We start from the raw sequence: 23256 nt of genomic DNA on the forward strand, positions 1-23256 counted from the left end.
GCTAAGCCAGCAGCCTTAAACAGAAGTCCTGGTTGAGTCGTTGGTACAAACGTAGAAAGCTGAGCTGTCCACAGAGGGCAGAAGGGTGTAGGTATAAGCAGTTATGTTAGTAGATCCTCCACATTGTTATAAGTTCTTACATAACTGTTTATTCTCACGGAGAAAATAGACTTGTAATTCCCTTTAAATAATGATGGTGCCCCCATAACATGTACTCCCAGAGGAGCCAGGATAGAATAATGTTAATTATTAATGGAAGGAATACACAAGCAGGAGTCACCTCTTTGACTAGCCTTCCTCAACCCATTGCTCCCTGAGATATCTTACTAGAATGGAATTTTCCCAAATGTGTAAAGACATCATTTAGTGATTATTTAATTACATTGCCTCACTCAAGCCATTTGGGACCAGGTATGGTATACTATTTATTTTTAAATCATAATATGTCCTAAAGAGGAATGTTCTCATTGTTACTTCTACTTACTTTATTCAGTTATAATTCTTCCTTAAAGTCAACTGCTTGCATTTTCCTTCAGCTATCATAGACTTAAACTTTTATAAAGATATTTTTAACTCTTAAAATACTCAAAGGTTGTTAGTTTCATGCTGAAGAGGCATGTACCTTAGCTTAACAACTCTCTGGAATTTAATGTTGGTGTCCAACCATCCTATATAATAAAAGCCTAATATGCTAAGTGTCTGGTCATCCGGTTGGCCATTCAACCAAGCAAAGCATAATATGCTAATGGTATGCGAAGGCCGCTCAACCACTCACTATGATGTGCACTGACCACCAGGGGGCAGATGCTCCAACCAGTAGGTTAGCTTGCTGCTGGGGTCCAGCTGATCGGGACTGAGTGAGATGGGCCGGACACACCCTGAACCCTGCCGTGGTCCCTCCCTGGCTGGCCAACCTCCCGGGTCCTTCCCCGGCCCTGATTGTGCACCAGTGGGGACCCTCGGCCTGGCCTGCACCCTCTCACAATCCGGGACCACTCGGGGAATGTCCGGGACCACTCGGGGAATGTCCGGGACCACTGGTTTTGGCCCGATCCCACAGGCCAGACCGAGGGACCCCACTCATTCATGAATTTGTGCACCAGGCCTCTAGTGGTTTATAAGGAGGAATAAAATACAGTCCCTTCTTTAAGGAACATGGTGTTCACAGTGTATTTTATTCCTTCTTTTGCATGTTGATTTACACAGTTCCTATTTATAAGTTAAGGTTTTCTCTAAACAGAATGACTATGCTCTGACAAGAGGTAACTCAAGTGAAAACTTAAAGATTTTCAATTTCATCTGCTTTGAAAGTTAAAAACAAAACAAAACACACTCTTGTGTTTTTCAAGGGTGAATAAAAATCATTGATTTAAGAATGCTATTTTATAATCAATCTGAAAATTAGTATTAGCAGGACAGAATTTAATAGGTTCATTGTATGGCCAAAATAAATTTAAAATATCCTCTTGATTATTGTGTGTATAATTTCAGGCTGTAGGGAGCTTGAGAAACCATTAATTGAAGATTACTATTATTTTAGGTGTAGAAGTTTATTGTATCCACTCCAGGTTCTCATGTATTAGAAGTATTGATAGATACTTGCAGAATCCATAGGATTTTGTGGACAAGGGTGATTACTTTAAATACAGTATGTTGAGATATTTAATATTTATAACCAACTTCTCTCCAAATGCCTGTGATTACCTCTGTTGGATTATATGCATCCAGTTCTCTTTTGTTACCACCAGGAAGAATGACAGCATTAAATTAAGCAGAGTGAACATTAACTTGGTTCCCCTGATGTCAGGAAGAGAATCCAGGCGAGATTCAGGAAAGCAGCTGCTTTGAAAACTAAAATTAGACATTTACAAGCCAGAATAAATTGCCCTTTGTTTTGGTCCATCATTTTTTTCTAAGCCCGTAGATTTCTGAGACTTGGGTTATAACAAGTTTGTGAAATTTTCCCAAGGTTGCATTGTGAACAGCCATCTTTGTTTATTAAGCCCATTATTGACTTAGCTTATCCACCCACCTCCCTTGGGATGGTTTGGTTGGTGGTGACTATGAAACTTGCTATTTTAACTTAGGCTGATTCTTGGTTACTTGAAGTCACTACCGTATAAACTGGAAAAATTATGTAGTTATTTGCATCTTAGGAAAAATACAGTTTTTATTCTTTTAACAAATGAATCAATTGAGTGATGGCATAGTGCTCAAGTATAAGAAAATAATTTAAGTCCATCAGACTATTGGTGCTGATGAGATTCTTTGATAATTGCTTGATATGGCCTTCACTCTGTCTCTTCACAGGGTCTATGTTCTCTAGTAGTGAGACTTATTCATAATGCTGCAAATGTTGGGCTTTTCTGGGTCAGACCTCAGGTTGAGTTCCAGAATTGAACTCTACTAGCTTTGTAACTTTGAGGAGTGGATTTTGTCACTTCTTCCTTGTTCCAACTTGACTTTCTCCTTTCTCCCTTCACTCTCTTCACTCCACTTTGGTCATTGCAGCCTTCTTTCTGTGCTTGGAGTGCCTCAGGCTCAATCTAAGCTGGGGACTTTGCAAATTCTATTCTTGGTCTTTGGAAAGCTCATTCCAGATCTTTATATTCAGGTTTCATCTTGGATGCCCCAGATCTTCACTGATCATCTACATCTAAGCTAAAGTGATAGGGGGCGAGGTGTTCAGGGAAATAGTGTACTTATTTATGTGTCTGTGTACACATGTCTGGCTATATGTCTTCCTTTCTAGAATTTTCCTTGAGTGGAGGAGCCCTTTTTGTTTATTTTCAGTGGAATATCTAGAACATAGTAAGTGCTCAATATAAATATACGTTAAGTGACCGTGATTATAAAATACTTGTTCAAAAATATACCAAAATAGTGAACATACAAAAAAAAAAGGTTTCAAAATATACGGTCTTTCCCATTTTGTATATCTTAACTAACTAGATCTGTCCATCATTTACTCACGTTACTCTATGTGCGGATATATAATGCTAAGACATTGGGAAAACTTCGCTTTCTTATGTAGGGGAACTAGTTCTGAATTGTTACACTGTGTGTTTCATTGTAATGCAGACAGTATCTATAGGCTAAATTCAATGACATTTTTATGAATTCCCAATTGATGGAGTCTAAGCTAATGATGCTTTGTTGTATAATTTGATAAAACTTTTATTTTGCTGAAAAGCATGGCAGTAAAAAAACACACGACTATCTATAGGATTTTAAAAACGTCTAAATATAAATAACTTTCCTAAAAGAAAATACATTTTTATAGGTTTACTGTCTCTTGAAGACTTGTTTTACAGATTTAGTTCCTTGTGCATTCACTGACAATATGAACAGAGGCGCTTAGAAGGGGGCCACATACATTTAAGAAAATTGTTACGTTTATTAAAATGACATCAATTTTTTATCCTCTGGCCTTGGGAAAGGCAGTTATTTTCCCTGGGAAAAGACAACAGCAGCCATGTCACAGTGGAAAGACACATTTTAACCCCAAATAGCTGTGAAAATGGTATTCGTGTTAAACAGCTCTTTGGAGTTTGAAATAGTTTCCCTATAGTTCTCAGTCCTTTCGTCCAATTTATTGCTATTTACCTAGTACCTTCTTGCAGGGCTGGTGCTTTCAAAGGAAATAGTAAAAGTGAAGGCAATTTTAGGGCATAAAAAGTTCCTGAAAACCAGACTGCATTTTAGATTGCTTGTCGTTGTGTGCTTTCTGGGTAAAACCGACTGCATTTTGAGTTAACTGCTTCTGCCTGTCCTGGGGGCGCGGGACTCTGAGCAGCAGCCAAAGCAGTTGGGAACAGTGTCAGAGGTTTGTTCATTCGCTCCGTCGACAATAAGTCATTGAACACCTTCTAGCTCACAGCTCTGTGCTGGTCATAGGGCTGCTCAGAAAAGAGTTAAGGGGCCTTGCCATGGGCAGTCTGTAACTTAGAGGGAAATGGTGCCAGTTCACAAGGAGTAGGTGCAGGTGGCCGATAGCAAACCTGCAACAGAATGCCATTTTCTTCCATTTTAAAAACACTTTTGTTTGGGGAGAGGAGGGACTTGAACAAATTTATGGTGATTATTTTCTGATACAAATGTTAGGACACAGACCATTATTTTTTTCCCCCTGATTTCTTGATTGATTTATACTAAAGTCATTGAATTTAAATGTCCATTTAACTGTTTACTCTTCTAGGAAATAATAAATGAAACAAAATCTGACTGTTTAAAAAATATAGCACTTACATGGTTAGGAGAATCACCCTTTTTTTTATTCTGTTAAAGCCTCCTTGGAAAATGATTCGATATTTACAGCCTTCATTCTAATTTGATGTAAATTAGGACAGCACATTGCTCTGTTTTCTTTTCCTTTGAAGAGTGAGATTATTTTTCTCTTCATAAAGAAATAGCCTGTTTTGATGTGGACCACTGCCCATGCCCTTCTGAGCCCCTCACTCTGCGCCAGTCAACACCTGCCCAGGGCTCCCCACCTGTGCTTTCTCCTGGCCCCCAGTACAACCTCGCAGGGAGTGGCTGGGAAGAGACTGTCTGGGGTGAAATTCACATCCCTTCCAGTGGGTATTTGTAACCCAAAGGAAACCTTAGTAAGTAGACATCCAGCCGAAGGGCCTTTCTATTATATTCCAAGATATTAGTGGTAGAAACATATTTTGCACCCCCCACAACTGTTTTTATCTCTCTTTTCTTTGCTTTCAACACCCCTTCTGCTCTCTCCTTCTCCCTCTTTTTCCCTCCCAATTGTATACAAACACACACGCACATATTTTTTGGAACGTGATGAAAGCACATTTCAGATTTCTTATTGAAATGACGTACCAGTGATTTGATCTGACATAATTTGAGGACGTCCGTAAAGTTTTCATCCAAAGTTTAATGTACCAAAGAATGTTTTTCAAATGGCACAACAGAATTGATATTAGGCTCCATTTAAATATTGATCTGTCTTCCATGAGTGATTGAAGGGACCCATACTATGAAATATTTCCTTTCAGGGCACTAGCTACGTAATTGATTTATTGGTTGACTCATTCAATACATTTTCTTTGTACCATACACTATTTTAGGCATGTGGAGTATATCACTCACACAACAAAGACCCCTGCTTTGTGGAGTTTACATTCCGATGGGGAGAAGTATTTTACACAATAAACATAACATATGAACAAAGTGATTGAGGATTTTTGAAGGAGACAAGTACAACAGGCTAAAGGGAAATCATGAGTATGGGTAGGAGATGGGGGAAGGTTGCAGGATTAAATGAGGTGGACTTGGTGAGTCTCATTGAGAAGCTGAGATTTGAACAGACTGGTAGGAGGTGAGGAAGTTAGCATCTATTTGGGGGAAGAGCATTTCAGGAAGCTAGACCATGTTTGGGTGTTCAAAAACTGAAAGGAGGTTGCGTGGCTTGAGCAGAGGGTGTGATGGCATGACATGGGAGAGGTACCAGGTGGCCAGAGCATGTGGGCTCTGCTGGACTTTTTAAGGACTTTGGCTCTTATGTGGTGCAAAAACAGTGAGCTACTGTAGGGTTTTGCATGGAGAATGATGTTCAGACTTAGTGTTTAGATAGAAAACCCTGGCTGCTGTGGATTTGAAATAGACTTTGAATGAAAATAGACTTGGGGGTGGAGGCAAGAATAGAAGCAGAGACACCACTTAGGAGACTACTGTGAGGTTGGATTCTCGGGATATTTTAGAGGTAGGGTCAGTAGAATTTCCCAATGGATGGAAAGTGGGTGTGTGAGGAAGTGCAGCCAAACACAGGCTAGGGTTTTTGTCACAAGGAAGAAAATAATAATCTAGGAGTCTAAGTCGAGGTCTAAGTATAAACAGCCAAAAAGAGTACAAGGTTTTAAAAATTTAAGCAGCGGAGGAAGGTGACAAGACAAATATCTCCGTCTCCAACTGCTGTCACTTGCCTCATCATTCCTTCTGCCAGAAACTCTTTTCTCCAATATCTTTGCATCGTTGGCCTATTTCAGATCTAAGTCCTCAGAGAGCTCTTCCCAGGCCATGTTCCATAATGCGGCTGCACTTCCCCAAACCTCTCTAGACTGGGACTCTGTTTTGTTGTCTTTATTGCACATGTCGCCTTCACAAAATATCCTATTTGCTTTTCATGGTCCATCTTCCCCACTGGAATGTGAACTCCGTCAGTGCACAGACCGCACTTGCTGCCATGTCCCCAGCATCTAGAACAGTATCTAGCACACAGCAGGCAGTCACTATTATGTGAAGAAGTCTTGATATTAAAGTAAAGCAAGTATTTGTTAGAAAAATTAAGACATGAAAATAAGTAACCTAATAAAGAGATGTCATCGTAAGTCACTCAATATATGATGTGTTGACAAATGAGTTAAGAATAAGGAAAACTAAAAGAAACCCATGGAGTGGGAAGAATTGAAGATTGTAGAATTATTGAACTTCAGAGTTAAAGGGATCAGCCCAACAGCATCTACAGGTAGAAATCTTGGCAGAATCTCATTGATCTTTCTCTGAACACCTCCATTAACATGAAGTACATGATCATATTTTCCAATCATTGGATAGTTTATCTATTAGAAAGCTATTTTTCATACCATGCGTAAGAAGTTCTGCACTAGGCAGAGTGGATTGAGTATTTGGCCACGGGAGGTGTAGGCAGAGACCCAGAGCCAAGAGAAGTTGAGGACAGTAAATAACCAGGAACATGGGAGGAGTTGGATAGCAAATAGCTACCTCATATTTCTTTTAGGCAGGCACAGAAAGAAGGGCTGGGGAAGAGCAGTATTAGTTTCGCAGATAATAGACTGGAGCGGTACCTGACTCATTCTCTGTCAATAAAGCTGTCTGAGTTAAATATCCAGGCCAATCTGAAAATGCTGATCCCAGCAAGATTAAAAAAAAAGTATCAAATTATAGTGAGAAATGTAATCACTTATACTTCTGGAGCTAATATCAATTTGAAGTAGGAGGCTAATCTTTGCTTGCCTGAGGAAGGAAGAGAAACACTTTTAGTTGGAACAGTAATAATTTTTGAAATATAATTCTGAAGTAATTTTCTTTGTAATGTGTAGAGCCTGTGGATGGTGGGATGAATTTGGGATTAATGCAATTGGTGTCTTTAGAGTTTGGGGTTGAATGAAGAGACTGCCTCCGGATTTGAAGTCAGTTCATTGGACTCTCTCTGGCCCAAGGGGACTGACTCTTAGCCACAGAAAAACTTACATCTGTAAACCCCTGGCTACTGTAGTCTCCAGATGTTTGTTCTCTTGTACACTCTTCCAAATGCTGTAATTTATCTTGGAATGGACCATCACCAGATTTTATTTTCTTCCCTGAAATTTTGGCAACCAGACAGCATTTTGTCTAATCAAAACCACTCAGAAGTTTGACAAACCTTAGACAGTTGCAATTACCAACAATAAACCTTTTATGTACAGCAATTAGAGTCTTTCATGGGTGGTTTTAAGGATGGGTGTTTGCCTACAGAGGGAAACACCACTTTACAAACCAAGGGGAAATACGAGGGTTTAATATTTTGATCAGAGAATTTTTGATCTAGCAGAGGAAAAAGTTGAGCTACTTTGTATGATCAAATGTATTGCGAGTAAATTGAAGTGAAATCAAGTGCAGGATATCTGTCTAAGGGAAATATCAAGCTATTGTAAATGTAAATATCCTTTCAGAATATCTAAACGGGGGAAGAAAAAGAGAGAACTTAGAATTTATCTATGCAAGAAGCTGGGCATAGTGATGATGAGAAGATCCAAGATGGGAATAACTATGATGACCCAGCAATGAAACAAAATCTTTTGAATATATTTGATTGATTCTCAGTGTTAGGCCAAGTTCACTGCCTTCCGGCCTTTATTCTTTCATTTACAAAATGAGCAGGGGATTGAGGACAGATTGGGTGAGGAAATCCCTAAGGTGCACTCCGGTTCTAAAATTGGAATCATTTAGAAGACATGAATTTAGTGGAATTCTTATGACTGTTTAATTGCAAAAGGTGCTGTAGACTTTATATGTAGGTTCAAATAAAAGTGAGATACATGGAGAGAAATTGTTTCTGCTCTGAAAATATGCACAAGATTTACCCAAAGAACATCTTGATCATGGTTGGATTTTCACATTGGTATCATTTGCTTAACTCGCTTTTCTAATGTGTATCTGTCCATAGGTTTCCCCGGTGGAAAGAGAAATAGAATAACTTTGGGGGAAATTAAAATCACTGCCTGCATAAGTGTCTTGACATTGGCTTTTCAGATCCTGACTGTGGGAGAACCTGGCCTTTCCTCCTTTTGCTCCCAGTGTTTCCCTTTTCCTCCTTGTGACTCCCCTCTCTCCCTGTTTACAACAGGATTATTCCTGGCTTCCAGCCCTTGTCCATCTTGTGGCTCTACTCCCATCTCTCTGGCTATCAAACTGCTGTTGATCCATTAAGCTCAGGTTTCTCCTTCGAAGAACTATGACCGATACTGCTCTCCTGTACTGCTGTTTCACATGCTTTAGCACTGAATTTCATCTGACCTTATTGTTTTATTTGTTGCCTAGCTCAGTATTTGGCTGTTTTTCAGGGGGAGAAATGCTCATTCTCAGAGTTCTGAAAGCCAAAATGGCATTTTGAAATCTCAGTGTTACCAGCTATGAGCCACTGGTATAAAGCATAAGGATCAATTCCAGTGATAGGATATCCTAACGCAGTTGTGTGTGCGAGTGAGTGTACTTTATAAGTGGAAAGAACGCCAGTCTTTGTCAGACACTTTTCTCAGGTCAGTGCACAACCGGGCTCCACATTCTCCGGGTGCTGTGGAAGAGCAATGGAAGAGCCGCTGTTTTACAGTTGGCACCACTCTCTCTGGAAGTCCCCTGAGGAAGGAAGAAAAAGGCAGCAGCACAGGGAAGGTGCTGCAGCAGACATAGCCAGATATGTCCCTCTGGGTCAGAAGGGGCTCCTTTCTCACGCATAAGATTTCAAGTTTTTTAAATAATGATCACCTAGGATGAGGATGGGGATTATGATGTGAATATTTTGAAAGTATGGAGCTTCTTACACCTCATCCTATTATGTTTTATTTACAAATGTTTACATATTTTCTATCCCATTATTCCTTATGTACTGATAGTTAGGCTTAGCTAGTTTATGGTGCAATAACAAATAATCCTTGAAACCCTAAGGGATTAACAAAATAAGTATTTGTTTTTCTCTCACTTCCCAAAGGATTGGGTGGTTTTCCCAGTGTCTCTTCATAAAGGGATTCGGGGGCTCAGTGATGACCTTATAGTATATTTTAGAAAAATGTTTGTCTATTCCACTCCCACTTAATGATTATATAATCAGTTTCCTGATGAATAAAACAACTAACAGCATGAGTTCTCTTATTTATGCATGCAGATCAGCTATTCTTCCTGTTTCCCTCCCACCCCCAGAAGTTTTCTCATGTTCTATCCCTTCAACCTATAGTAGTAATTGCAGCAGAGACTTAGGGCTGAGCCTGGAACAGCAGGGCCTTCTGGATCACAGCATATGGGCATGGAATCCTAAAGTGGAATTTGTGCTCTGAGGAACCTAAGACTTACGATAGCTGGTCATCTTTTCATCCCAACTCTAGAGCAGTAGTACCTGAAAAAAATCGGTGCCACAATAAATATTTTTTTGAATGAATGAACTCACAACACCTCTTAGCTTTGTCTTTATCATAAAGCTAATTTTTTCCATTATTTTACCTGTGTAAAATATTCCCTAGCTTTTCCTATATTTGCAGTGAATGCTTTGAAACAAAGCTCTGAACTTCACCTACTATAATTTGACATTGAAAATTGGAGAAAGGAATGTTTTCCAAATTCAGGAATTTACTCCCCCCCTTTTTTATACTGATGTAACTTTTGAAATATAAGTGGAAACTTAGTGAAAGCATCACATCAAATATGTAAACTGCAAAGATTTTAAAAAAGAGAAATAGATGAAAGAGACCGAACTGAATTAAAATCCATTTAGTGTCATCTTTCAAATCCCACCTGAAGCACTCTGTATAGAGTCATTTCAGCTGCTTTAAGTATTACAGCCTCAGGCACAGTGTAGTATAGGTAATAAAGGTAAGATGTAAAAAGGTAAGATGTAAAAAAAAAAGAAAAGAAATGTGTTTGTTCATGGTTTAAATAGAATATTTCTGGACAACTTTTCACTTGAATGGCCCTTCTTAAGTGGCTGTTTTTGTGGAGTTGAAAGTGGGGCTTGCAAAACTGTAAATCAGGCATCTACATTCACATCTTGATCCGCAAATTACTTATTCATTTGCTAGAATAAAGCAGATTCATGAAATCAATACGTTGGTTATTCATTTATGCCTTATGCTTTTTTTTTTTTCCATTTGGAAGAATCTATAAAGCAAACTCTTAACATTTCATTGAGCTAAAAAATGAGAGCATATTTCTAGCAAATGTCTTCAGTTTCCTTCCTCTTGTGTTTTCCTGTTGCATAAGGATCGCTCAAGGCTATGTTCTCCATTGGTGTGAGATTAGTGGGTGGTTATGTTCATGTCAGCCATAATGACTTTCTGTAAATATTTGTGAAAACAGGCTTGTGTAAAGTGGTCAGGGATGAGCTTAGGTGCTACATTTGTGAATTAAGAACTGGAGGTTCTTATGTATTTTAAGAAAATAAAATGTTGATTTGGAGGTCACAAATATGAAATTGAGGTCATATAATCAATTTCCATATAAAAATTATAGCATTTCCATGATGAATTTCAGATTAAGGTATTAATTTGCATCAATATTCATCCTATGTTGAGGCTGTTAGGGGCTCCTAACACTTGCCTCTTACTTGCACCGAGGAAGATCTGCTACTTTAATGCTAACTCTGCAGACATGCTCTGGATTCTGTGTTATGTACATTTACCTGAAATGTTTGTTCTTGGGTAATGAATGGCAGCTGTGTTCTCTATGATGTGCTTAAATACTTTCACTTTTATGAAAAATATCACTGTCAGATTGTTCCTCAAAATGAAATCCATTTCCTGATGTAAAGCTGTGAACTTTCGAGTTTCACTAGGGAACAGGAAAAGCATGATGTTGACTGTGAGCTCAGTATACACCTGAGTTTGTGATGAAATTAAAACAAGAATTAATTTCAAGTCTGCCCCTGGTTAACCTGGAGATTTTGGGGAAACTTGGGTCTTTGTCACACACAGCCAAAATGACAGTCAAAATTCAGCCTAACTCTAATTATTTAGCCCTTTCATAGCCATTCTTTGAATTACAGTCTTAATATCTGTAGATCTGTGACAAGATCAAAATGTTGGTCTTAACACTTGAAATATGTATTGGTATAATGAAGGGTATTGGATATTTGAAATATTATTTTCTATTTTTAATATGACCTTGTAATTTATTTTGGTTATAATTAACATTACGAAAGTCTTATGCATGGTGCAGCTCATTGAAAACCCAAAATGTACAAAATAAGTCGAAAAGAAGAAACAACTGTCTTCAAGATGTCTAATGTTCTGAGGGCTACATAGTGCGCAAAAGCCTACAATCTCACCGCCTATATAAATTTCTTGAATTCTCCTTAACATTGTCCAGTTGTTCAAACTGCTTGTAGTTTCAATAGCTTCTGTTATTGTTTTTTTCTGGGGAGGAAACTTGTTGTTGTGTTTTTCTTTTCTTTAATTTTTTTAAATAACAGATTTGTAGTCACTACCTGATTTGAATAAATCAAGCCAGAAATATCCTGACAGTGCACCGAACAAGACCTGTGTGTATAATGTGAGTTCTTTCTTTTCAATTTTAGAATCAACCTTGTCCTATGTTAGGCAGCTGGAGGCAAGAGTAAGACAGCTGGAGGAAGAGAATCGCATGCTGCCCCAGGTGGGTGACTTCCAGAAGCTCATAGCTAGTCAGTGTCATTTGAGTTGTAGCATTTTATTTGGAGTTTGAAGTCTCAATTACATTTCCTCCTTTAAATGATAGAAATCATTTTGTAAGTAGTCATTCATCAGTGTGGAGTGTGATTACTTTTCATAATGACCATCCTATTATGCAGGTTCTTAAACTGTGACAATAAAAGATGCAGATGTCTGAAATAAGAATGTAAAGTAATTTTGGAAGGAAGAAGAAAAGAAAAATGAAAGGAAATAGAAAGTACTTTGATAGCACTGCTCATATACATTATGCATGTCGTTGGTGAAGATAGAGAAGGGGCTTGTATTTAAAGAAAAATTTTGCTAATTTGTGAGGTAGGGAAAGCTTAGGTAGATTGAAGCTGTCATGTTTTAATTAAATTAGCACGTTCTAAAGTTCTTTGTGATATGATTGAACCTTTCAGCACAACAAGGTGATGACAGTAATTGACAGTTTTTACTTTGGGGCCTCATTTCTTTTCCCCGGTGAATGTAAAGTGTGGCTTTGTCTGGGGTATACTGCCTGCCACATATTTTTCTTATAAAATTATTTCCATGGCCAATATCTTGGTGAAATGATATTGGTCCTTTGAGGGGGTGGTTCTTGGGAAATGTTCTGTGAAGAGTTGAACGAATCTGATTCTAGGTTGCTTCCCTTTACAGACATGTAGGCAGCAACATATTTTAATATTTTATGAAAGTGAACTTTGTAACTATTTAGTTGCTATTGTTCTTTCCACATTTTGGTGATTATTTCTATTTCATAAGTGACTTAGGGAAAATTAAAACTCAAATGGTTTAAACGGAAATACAAAGCCCTGGTTACAGTGCAAGAGGAGATACAGAAACATTAGTGCAAATATGCTTAGGAAAGACATTTTAGGTCTTTTTTTAAATCCTGTTTTGTTTTTTTAAGTGATTTTTGGTCAGTAACGATGATTTGGGCTATCAGGTACTGCATGTGAGAACGCCTGTCTCTTCCATTGGCCAACCATCTGGCTAGAAATCATGAAATTATATGCATCTACTTATCTCCCTTCTCAAACTACACATATGTTAAAACTCATGATGACTAAAAGGGTCATTTGTACCATGGAATAAAGTATATGTAGAGCTTTTTTCTTTGCTCTTCTATACTTTTCATTTTCAAGTTTTCTTTGCCATTTTTTCCTTTTATATTGGATTCACTGTATGAGTGTGCTAGGGCCCTGTTCCAAAAGTGAAAAAAATATAATTAGTTGATTATGGACACTATGGTTATACCATCTCAGAGGCAACTGGGAATGTAAATGAAAAGAAAGAGAAAAAAGAATGTCTCTTAGTTTTCCTGTGAGTGGAAATGCTAGCATCAACATCAAAATGCTAACATGTGTGCTATCTTAATGAAAAAGAGGGACTACAAATGTGAAAATGATGACAAGATTGATTTCTAAAAATCTGCAAACGTGAGTGTTAGTGGTCTTGAAAAGAAATCAGAAGTCTTCACCTATACTTGATATGTGTGTGTAATTAAATACATAGTACTTACACAGTTAAGCGTAGAAGAGATTAAAAAACTTTTCAAGGTATAAAGTGTTCAAGCATATGTTTTTAAAATTCTCTGCTACTTTCTGTCAAAAAACATTGTTTTGTTTATTTCTCCACAAGAAGTGGCTAGGAAAGATTGTATTTTATTGAATCTAAGGTGTTACTGATGTGAGATGCCCCAGTATCATATGTACCATAAAGAGGAAAAAAAAAAAAGATGTCAATCATTTCTAGTCAGATTCTTGCTAATATTAGACATGGTAAAATGGAAAAATGTATAAAATTAAACAGCTATGTTTGTGCCCAAATTACTTTAATGCAAAGAAAAATCCATTGTTTTAAATAATATGCAAAGAAAACAATAGCTCTCTCTTAGTTCAAAAGCAGTATTTCCATTAAATTTCGGTACTTGTTAGTGTTTTCATTTACAGCAAAAATACATACGATAGAATCAGCACTTGCAATAATTGGTAGAAACACACTGAAATGAACAGACAGAGTCATAAAAGGGAATCCTTGTGGAGGGTTGGGACTGGGGCTGGAAAACACACAGGCTGTGCAATTTCTTAGACGTCACTGGGACTGTTAGAGATAATTATGTGATTTCCCCGCAGAAACTATTTCTGATTGCATGATGTTAGCTGATTTGCAAGGTCAATTCAATGCAACAAGCTAACGTCACTGCATAAAATAGTCTCAATATCTGAAAACTTGATTTTCAGTTAAGAGCTTTCTCACTGTGCAGTTGATTAGAAGAAATTATTTTTTGTTCCCAAGTTTTAAAAAATATGACCACTTGTCTTTAGATAAATAGGAATAAGAATATAGTTGGCAATTGACATTCCAAGTATATCAAATATCTTTTGTGGCTGTGTCCAGTTTCTTTGCTGATAATTTAGTGTTTAGAATAATTATGTAAAGCATTTTCCCGGAGGATAAAATCTCCTCCGTGCTCATTTTTATTCCTTATATAAAATTGCATATAATGAAAAGAAAGTCACAACTTTTCCCTAGCTATGCATATTTTAAAATAAGCAAAGTGAGTGTCATAAATGCGGTGGATTTCTCTCTGGTTAGATGCAAAGGCTTCCATTTCTTAATTTATACATGACAAGGTTCCACCCAGCTCTTAAATTTTGTAGGCCTGAGTGTAAATAAAGTTTGGGTCCAGTCTTATACCCATGCAAAGTTGCCAAGTCCTAGAATGAAGGGTTTATATGCAAGAACAGAGAGAAAAACTTAGTGAAGACTGAGTTGGTTCTACCCACTGGTACATAGGATCCCACAGGAAGTGTAGATGGAATATTAATATGTTCCATGGCAGGCCATTACCCAGGGAGCACAGAGCTCTTTGCTCTGCCATGGTTTCTAGAGTATCCTACAAGACAATTGAGCTGTACCTTAAATCTAATTTGTGAACACAGTTTTCAAAGGTGTCCTAAAATAAGAACAGTCTCATTATTTTCAGAAAAATGCAGTGTATTTGGTATGTATTATTTGAAAAGGAAATGCCTTTTTTTAAAACTTTTTTATTTTGATAGGAAGACAATATGAGATCTACCCTCTTAAAGATCTTTAAGTGTACAGTACAGTATTATTTTCTATTGGTATGAGTTTGTCATTAGATCTCAAGAACTTATTCAGCTTCCATAACTGAAATTGTATACATGTTGATTATCAACTCCCCCTCCCCCCCCCCAATCCCTGACAACCACCATTCTGTTCTTTCTTTCAATGAATTTGACTATTTTAGAGATCTCATATAAATGGAATCATGTGGAATTTGTCCTTTTGTGACAGCTTATTTCACTTGGCATATTACCATGTGATCCAGCTATCTTACTTCTGGATATTTATCCTAAAGAATTGAAATCAGAATCTGAAAGAGATATCTGTACTTCATGTTCACTGCAGTACTATTTACAATAACCAAGATGTGGAAGCAACTTAACTGTCCATCAGCAGATGAATAAAATATGGTATATACATACAATGGGAGAGGAATCGGCCTTTAAAAAGCAGGAAATCCTGCAATATGTGACAACATGAATGATCCCTGAAGGTCCTTCCTGAAAGTTGGGGCAAATGATCACTAATGATCACTTGAACTTAGGTATTCTGTCTTAAACACATATACATGTTTTACAAATTACACTTATAAAAATATTTCAAAGAATTGCATCTAACCTCTCAAAATACTAAAACTTCTCAGACTGGTCTGTGAGCTCCATTCTGTGTATATTTAATATGAGATGAGCACTAAATGAAGATTGTGTGTTTCTTAAATAAATATAGTTGCTATCTATGAAATTTGTCTAACTTTTAAATCAGGTGAGGTAGAGTCATGCACAGTAACATAAGTAGGAATTTATGAAATAAAAGACCCAATATGGTGTAAAATTATTGTAAGGAATTTTGTATCAAGTTAAAAATTATATTTTTATTGATTTCAGAGAGTAAAGGAGAGGGAGAGATAGAAACATCAGTGATGAGAGAGAATCATTGATTGGCTGCCTCCTGCATGCCCCCTACTGAGGATTGAGCTGGCAATTCAAGCATGTGCCCTGACTAGGAATCAAATCATGACCTCCCGGTTCATAGGTCGGCACTCAACCACTGAGCCACACTGGCTGTTTGGAATTTTATATCAAGTTTAAACGGAACATACCTATTACCTGTATTACCTGTATGCTTTTACACATAAACACAAACTTTCTGTGGATAAAGATCTTCAGAGTTGGATAAAGCCTTACATATTACATCGGGCAATTCTCTCTTTCAGTAAAGGCATAGAAGGTTCAGAGGGGAGGAGACAGCTGAATAAGGGCCATCTCGGGCCAAGACATAGGTCTGTTCAGTGTTCTTTCTAGCACATACACAGTGCCTCCTTTAGTCACTTCATGACATTTATAAAATTCAGTGTATTAACTTATTCAATCTGTTTTTATCTTACTGTCAAATTCTTTTTTTAAACCATGTCTTAAAAATTAACTGGTATCTGCTTAGCCATCTAAGATTTCTTAAACATTTATTCTGTTTCTGCTTTAAGGGAAATATTCTATTTTTCTTAAATTTGTAAAAATTCGTTGTAGTCTTCGCTCTGACACATTTTTTAAATACTTTAGAATCAAAGTTTGGTTGTACAAACACATATACTTAAATTTGCACGAAAAAGTCATACTTAACAGTATGTGGTCAGAGGGGGCAGGGGGGAGGCGGGTAGGGGCACAAATAGTTACAGTAGTAGTTTTCAAGGTATATACCCATAAAGTTTTATATTTTAGCCCAAATTCAGACACCCTGCTTAGATGTCTCTGTAAGAATCCAGTGAAGCATTACCCTATGCTACTGAGGAGTAATATGTGCCATCCATATGATTATGTACGGAATCTGCAATGAAATCTCTTAGCTAGGAAATACCGTAACGTGGATGATACAGAAGACCATTCTGATGATTTTATTATAGATAATACTGTCTTTTTTAAGATATATTTTATTGATTTTTTACAGAGAGGAAGGGAGAGAGATAGAGAGTCAGAAACATCGATGAGAGAGAAACATCGATCAGCTGCCTCCTGCACATCTCCCACTGGGGATGTGCCCGCAACCCAGGTACATGCCCTTGACCGGAATCGAACCCGGGACCTTTCAGTCCGCAGGCCAACGCTCTATCCACTGAGCCAAACCAGTTTCGGCTTTTTAAATATATTTTATTGATTTTTTACAGAGAGGAAAGGAGAGGGATAGAGAGTTAGAAGCATCGATGAGCGAGAAACATTGATCAGCTGCCTCCTGCACACCCCCTACTGGGGATGTGCCCTCAACCAAGGTACATGCCCTTGACTGGAATCGAACCCAGGACCCTCTGGTCCGCAGGCCTACGCTCTATCCACTGAGCCAAACCAGTCAGGGCGATAATACTGTCTTTTGAAGACACTAGTCACTATTCAGACATAACAGTGAGGTAAAAACTATTTTACCTATTAAATAAAACTATTATCACCTCTTCTGTGTTGAGTTTCGATTTTGCATCATTAGTAGGGCTCGAGACTTGAAACAAGAAGTTTGCTGAGATGCCAAAGTCAATTAAGTGCATTTGTTAAAAGTCCCATCGGGACATCTGTTCCCTTCATCCAGGGTTCTGGCACCAGCATCTGTTTGGAAAGCACTCTTATCTCCTCCGTGCCCCAGAGGCCCTCTCCAAACCAAACTACCTTCCTCTTGAGACCAGCATTTGAGAGAGGTTCCCAGGAGCAGTAAAGGTGCCCTGCCTGCCTGCCTAGGGGCCTGTGCCTGCCCCCGGGGCTGGGGCTCAGCAAATGGGTCTGAGAGCCATGGCAACTGGAGCACCACTGAAGGGGCCCCTTTGAGCAAGTGGTTCCAGTTCTGTTGTGCTAGCACGCAAGTAAGAGTCTAATTTTAGGAATGGGAATGAAAAATCTCCCACTCTTGTAATTTGGTGACAGTGTGGCCTTGCACTGCATGGGGAAGAGGCAGGGCCAGTCCAGAGCAGTTTCTGAACAAAGGGAAAGAACTTATTAACTGTTGCCAGAAATGCCCGGGGAGGGGGCACAGGAGCTAAAGAAACTGAGTAGTTCACTTCCATGGCAACCGCCCCAGATCCCTGATCAAGTCTCTGAAAAGCTCCCTCTGTCCTGTGCTGATGCAGATTACCGTGCTCAGGGCAGAGAGGGGCGGATTCTCTCTGGCGCATGGATTCCCCCCATGGGCGCTTTTGCTTTTTTGCTGTGGAGATACTTACTTATGGTTGTTCCCCTTTCTCCTTTGCACATTTTTCTGACTTTGTTTTGCAAGTCACTTTTGTCTTATGGGACCATAAATATATGGCTCATATAGGGCTTGAATTGCTCTAAAAAAGTAGCATAGGGTAATGCTTCCCAGGATACTTAAAGCAAGTGGTGGTGTTCTTTGTTATTTTCATGGAAATTACCTTTCTTGGCCTTCCTGAGGAGTAATATGTGCCAAAAAAATTTTTTTTTCTATGTTGCACAACCTGAGTAGAATCTGGATGTTACTGATAAGAGAAAAAAAGTTAAACCCATTAAGGATTTAAATGGACTCCACCGGAGGAATCGTGCGTGTGGATTCCCATTTTCTCTAAATCGCCATGATTTATATAATTAAAGAAAAAAAAAAAAGACAGCTTTTAGGTATAGTTCTATAGAGTTTTCAGAGGATAGGTGGGAGCTACCCCAGGGGTGTGGGTGTAGTGGAATAAAATAGACAAATAGATTTGGAAAATAGATTTATGGGGGAAAGGTCATGCTGGAGAACCTAAATAAATAGAGACTGGATTAAGGGAAAAATTAAAGTCTTTTAGAGAAAATATCAAAGAGTAAAATTGATAGGGTAATGTCTAAGGCGACATGGAAGGCTCTCATGGTGAGGAGATGTACATCGTCTGTGTTTCCCCTCATGCTTGAGGGCTTGTGTTTGAGGATCCGATGCGTGATAAGAAGTCTTCATTCTAAAGAGAGAAAATAGGTGAGTTGCAATGCATAGAAAATATAATTATATCACTTATTAAACTTATTACTTAGAATTACTGAATTTAAAAGTTATTACAGACATTGGTATCAATAATGTTTAACAGTGTTGCCTTTTGTATATCTACACTGGCATGTTAGTAATTCTATCACTAGTGGATGTTAAACTGTTTTTTTGTTTGTTTTTTATTTGTAGTAGCCATAAAAATAGCAGCATTCCTGTTACTTGTCCTTGGCAGAATTTGTCACACACAAAAAATGATGAGACTCTGAGCATCAGGTTTTGCTGTGTAGTCATCTCAACTAGAATCACAGTTGTATGAAAGTAATATGGAGGAATTTTGAGATGGAACTATAAGAGACATTAATGATGCTTTGTCAAAATGGTTTTCTACACTTTTTTGCTTTTTAAAAAAAAAGTAAAGTCAAAACTTAAAAGATAAATATGAAGCAGTCCTTTTCTAATAGGGTAAGGAATAGAAAGTGGAAACTCTTGGGTAGTGTTTGATTTCAGAATTAAATGTAAATTTTATCGCACAGCCCATTCAATCTCCATTCCCTGCTGGAGGTCACTACCTCCATGGCTGATGTATCTACAGCGACATTTAAACCACGCCATTCTCTTCTTCATTCTGGTTCAAACCTTTCCTACAGTGGCGTTAGGCATTTTTCATGTAAAAGTGCTTCTAGTTTCTTTCTTTGTATAAGCCTGAGCAAAGTGAAGATGCTTCTAACATATAAGAAACTAAAGTTGGTGCCTCTTGATAATTGGTAATTACCTATATCCTCTAAATATAAAGTAGACAAACATAAGTGTATTATAGGCAGTAGTTATATTGCTTAAATCTATATATATATAAAGAGCCAGGGTCTGTAACGTCCAAAACCACTGAACGAATGACTGAACACCGGAAGTCAGTCCTGCAGTCAGTGCTGGGTTGCTGCGGCAACCCAGCACTGACTGTGAATCAGGCCCAGATTGAGAAGCAGGGTCTGATCTGCAGCCTCCATGGCAACTGTTGATCAGCCCTTGCCTCTCTTTCTCTCTGGGCCTCACCAGCAGCCCTAGGGGCTGCTGATCAGCCCTGCCCCTCTGATCAGGCCCAAGGATAGGCCTGGAGATGCTAACTGGCATAGAAACCGACCAATCAGAACGAAATCTGGGTGAACTGTGAGGAGCCAATGGCTGCCTAGGAGGCGGAGCTTTTGACACTGGCATAGAAACCGACCAATCAGAACCTAATCTGGGTGAACTGCAAAGGCAGAACCTAAAGTGGGGCCTGAGGAGGGATTTTAAGGGCAACAGCTATTTGGTGTAAGATGTAAGAAAGTGGTTCAATTTTTTAATGACTGGTTTGACAGTATAGTGTATATGTCTGGCTATCAGTCAGATATAGGGATTATGTATTTTTATTTGCCAAGAGCATCTCCTCCTGCTTAAAAAGGCTCTCCCCCATTTAAGCAATCTTATCCTATATAATCTATTCTAATAAAAGGGTAATATGCTAATTAGACCAAGTCGACTGGCCATCTTCTGGACGTCCAGCTTCCTCCGGACAAAGCCATTGTGGTGGGGGCCAAGGCAGAGGCAATTAGGGGTGATCAGGCCATCTGGGGAGGGCAGTTGGGGGCAAGATCAGGCCAGCAGGGGAGGGCAGTTGGAGGCGAGATCAGGCAGGCAGGGGAGGGCAGTTGGGGGCAAGATCAGACAGGCAGAGGCAGTTAGGGGTGATCAGGCCGGTAGGGGAGAGCAGTTCGGGGTGAGATCAGGCAGGCAGGGGAGGGCAGTTAGGGGCAATCAGGCAGGCAGGCAGAGGGGTTAGGGGCGATCAGGCAGGCAGGTGATCGGTTAGGAGCCAGCGGTCCCAGATTGCGAGAGGGATGTCTGAATGCCCACAGGGATCAGGACTATACGGGCAGCTGGACATCCCCCAGGGTGTCCCCAATTGGAGAGGGTGCAGGCTGGCTGAAGCACCCCCCCACCTCCCCCGTGCATGAATTTCATGCACTGGGCCACTAGTATAAATATATTATATATAAAAGATGTAATGTAGACAAATAATTATATGCTTGGAAAAATAAGGCTGTTTAAATAAATTTCTCAGTGATTTGAGATTTTATTAAAGTATATTTAAAAGGCTATTATTGTGTGAAAAATAAGCAAAATATAACTGTCATTTTAGAAAGCAGAGACATAGTCAGCAGTGACTTTGGACTGCTGGTAGCCAGTGTGAGAGGTGGCCCTGTGACATGCTGGGGCTGCCGGGCCAGGATGCCTCTGACCTCTGTGTGGCCCCTGTGCCTTGACTAAAGGAGAGGGTTGTCCTAGGTGATGTGGCAGCTCTCAGTTCTGTAATCCATGACTCTGTCTGGAGAAAGTCTGTGTTCATATGTGATGTCCACACAAGATAGGGGTGCCCCTTTTTATTTTGATGTAAAATTTCTTAAAACTACAACGTAATACCATACTTGGTCTTTTATTTACAGCTGCTGATTTATGTCATTGTGGGCTATTCTACCTCCTTGGGTTCTGATGTTAATAAAATCTCATCAGATAGCTATTACATTTATTTAAACCCCATACAGCCGGGGGTTTATATCTTTGAGATTGATATCACATCAAATATGTGTATAGTGGAGCTCACGTACTAGTCTTCAGCCAGGTTAGCTTTTGTGTGTTTTGAGAGATAATGTGCATCCTTTTAAGGTTTATTTTTATTCATTATATAAAATTATGTGTAATGAACAGAAAGGCACTAGTTTTCCCTACCAATATGCTTATCTAAGAATAAAATGAGTGTGATAAGTCCTTATGGCTTTCTCTTTGGTCAGGTGCTTTATTGGTAAGTGTGGTTCTTTCCAGTCCTGAATAGTCTGAGCCCAAGGATAAATGAAAGCTCAGGGCCGTGTCTTATCCCCCATGCAAAGTTCCCAGGTCCCAGAATGAGGGGGGTCTTTACTGAAGAACAGATAGAGAAACATGTGGAGGCTGAGTTGGTTCTCTCCAGTGGTAGAGAGGTGCTCACAGGAAGCACATGTGGAATATTGTCATTGCCCGTGGCTCTTCGCTCTGCCATGGTCTCTGCGGTATCCTACATGCATCCTGGAGCTGGACTTTCAATCCAGTCCGTAAACACAGTATCTCAGAGAGCCCAAAATTATGAAGTCTTGCTACTTCTTTAAAAGGAAATGCCTTTTACAGATCCCCTGAATTTAGGATATTTTCTTCTGAGTACATAAACTAATGTAAACAATTTTTTTAAATGACATGTAAAAATATTTCAAATGATTTCATGTAATGAATGGAGACATGACATTTCAGAGAGAGAAAAAGTTAAATTATGAGAGAATAACAGTACAGGACATGTTAGAAAATTAACTTATTTACCTCTATACCGAAAGAATGTATAGTCTTTATTTTAAAATGTAATATATTTTTCAGTAATTCCATTCAGAGATAAGCCAAAATAAATTACTGTAAGAAAAAAAAAGACATGAGTTGGCATACATTAATTTTTACATTGACTAGACTGAGAATAACAAAAGAGTGCCTGCATATAAATCGAAGTCTTTACTTGTGATACACAGAAGGAACAATGTCCAGAAGAAGAAAATATTTTTTTTCAAAGGATTTCTGATTTATTGGATTCATCCTGTAGACTAAAGCATCTGAAATAATAGCCAGCAAGAAGTGGGCTCGGCCTTTCTTTAGGTGTTGTGGATGACATAGAAAATGAAAGAGGGAGTGTAGGTGCCCTGTGAGACAGTGACCAGGGCTGCTTTTACAGTTTATATGGAGCGTTTATATAATATGTTTGATTGCGGGCCACTGAGCCTGTATAACCTGGTAGCATGGTAACCTAAGGAGCTAATTAAAGTAGGTGTAGAGAAACAGCATGAAGAAAGAGCATCTGAAATACAGGCTTTGTCTTAATTGTTTTATAACTTAGGGGCCTTTGGTGGCTAAGTAATCATTCTTAGTAAGAGAAAGATTTGCAGGGGTGGGCAATGTCCGGCCCGAGGGCCATGTAAGGCCTGGGAAATCATTTGGTCTGGCCCTGCCAAGGCATCAGGGGTGAGTTAATTAAATGTTTAACCAAATACAGCAGGCTAATTTTTAAGATGATAATTTTGGATGGCCCGTGAATGATGTTATAAATATCCAAATGGCCCTTGGCAGAAAAAAGGTTCCTACCCCTGATTTGGGTTTATGCGTTTATTCTAAAAATTTTACAAAGTAGTTTCTGTATCAATAAGCAGTGGAGTATTTTGATAAGCAACCCATGCACATTTGTAAATGTGGCATTACTGGA

General features: G+C 38.7%; 1 protein-coding gene across 6 annotated transcripts in view; it reads left to right on the forward strand.

Annotated features, from left to right (window-relative positions):
• CCDC85A (coiled-coil domain containing 85A) overlaps positions 1 to 23256 on the forward strand; it is a 176177-nt gene that overhangs the window by 124815 nt on the left and 28106 nt on the right. For 5 of the 6 annotated variants that reach the window (XM_070429251.1, XM_070429252.1, XM_070429246.1 and 2 more), the window contains exon 3: positions 11801 to 11877. The exons of the other annotated variant lie outside the window; for it this stretch is intronic. In XM_070429251.1, coding sequence (XP_070285352.1) covers positions 11801 to 11877 — 77 coding nt within the window. The remainder of the gene's footprint in view (positions 1 to 11800; positions 11878 to 23256) is intronic. 6 annotated transcript variants of the gene reach the window in all.

The sequence above is a fragment of the Myotis yumanensis genome, unplaced genomic scaffold (genome assembly GCF_028538775.1).
Source record: "Myotis yumanensis isolate MYYU_CA2020_CCGP unplaced genomic scaffold, mMyoYum1.0.hap1 SCAF_11, whole genome shotgun sequence".
Classification (NCBI taxonomy): domain Eukaryota; kingdom Metazoa; phylum Chordata; class Mammalia; order Chiroptera; family Vespertilionidae; genus Myotis; species Myotis yumanensis.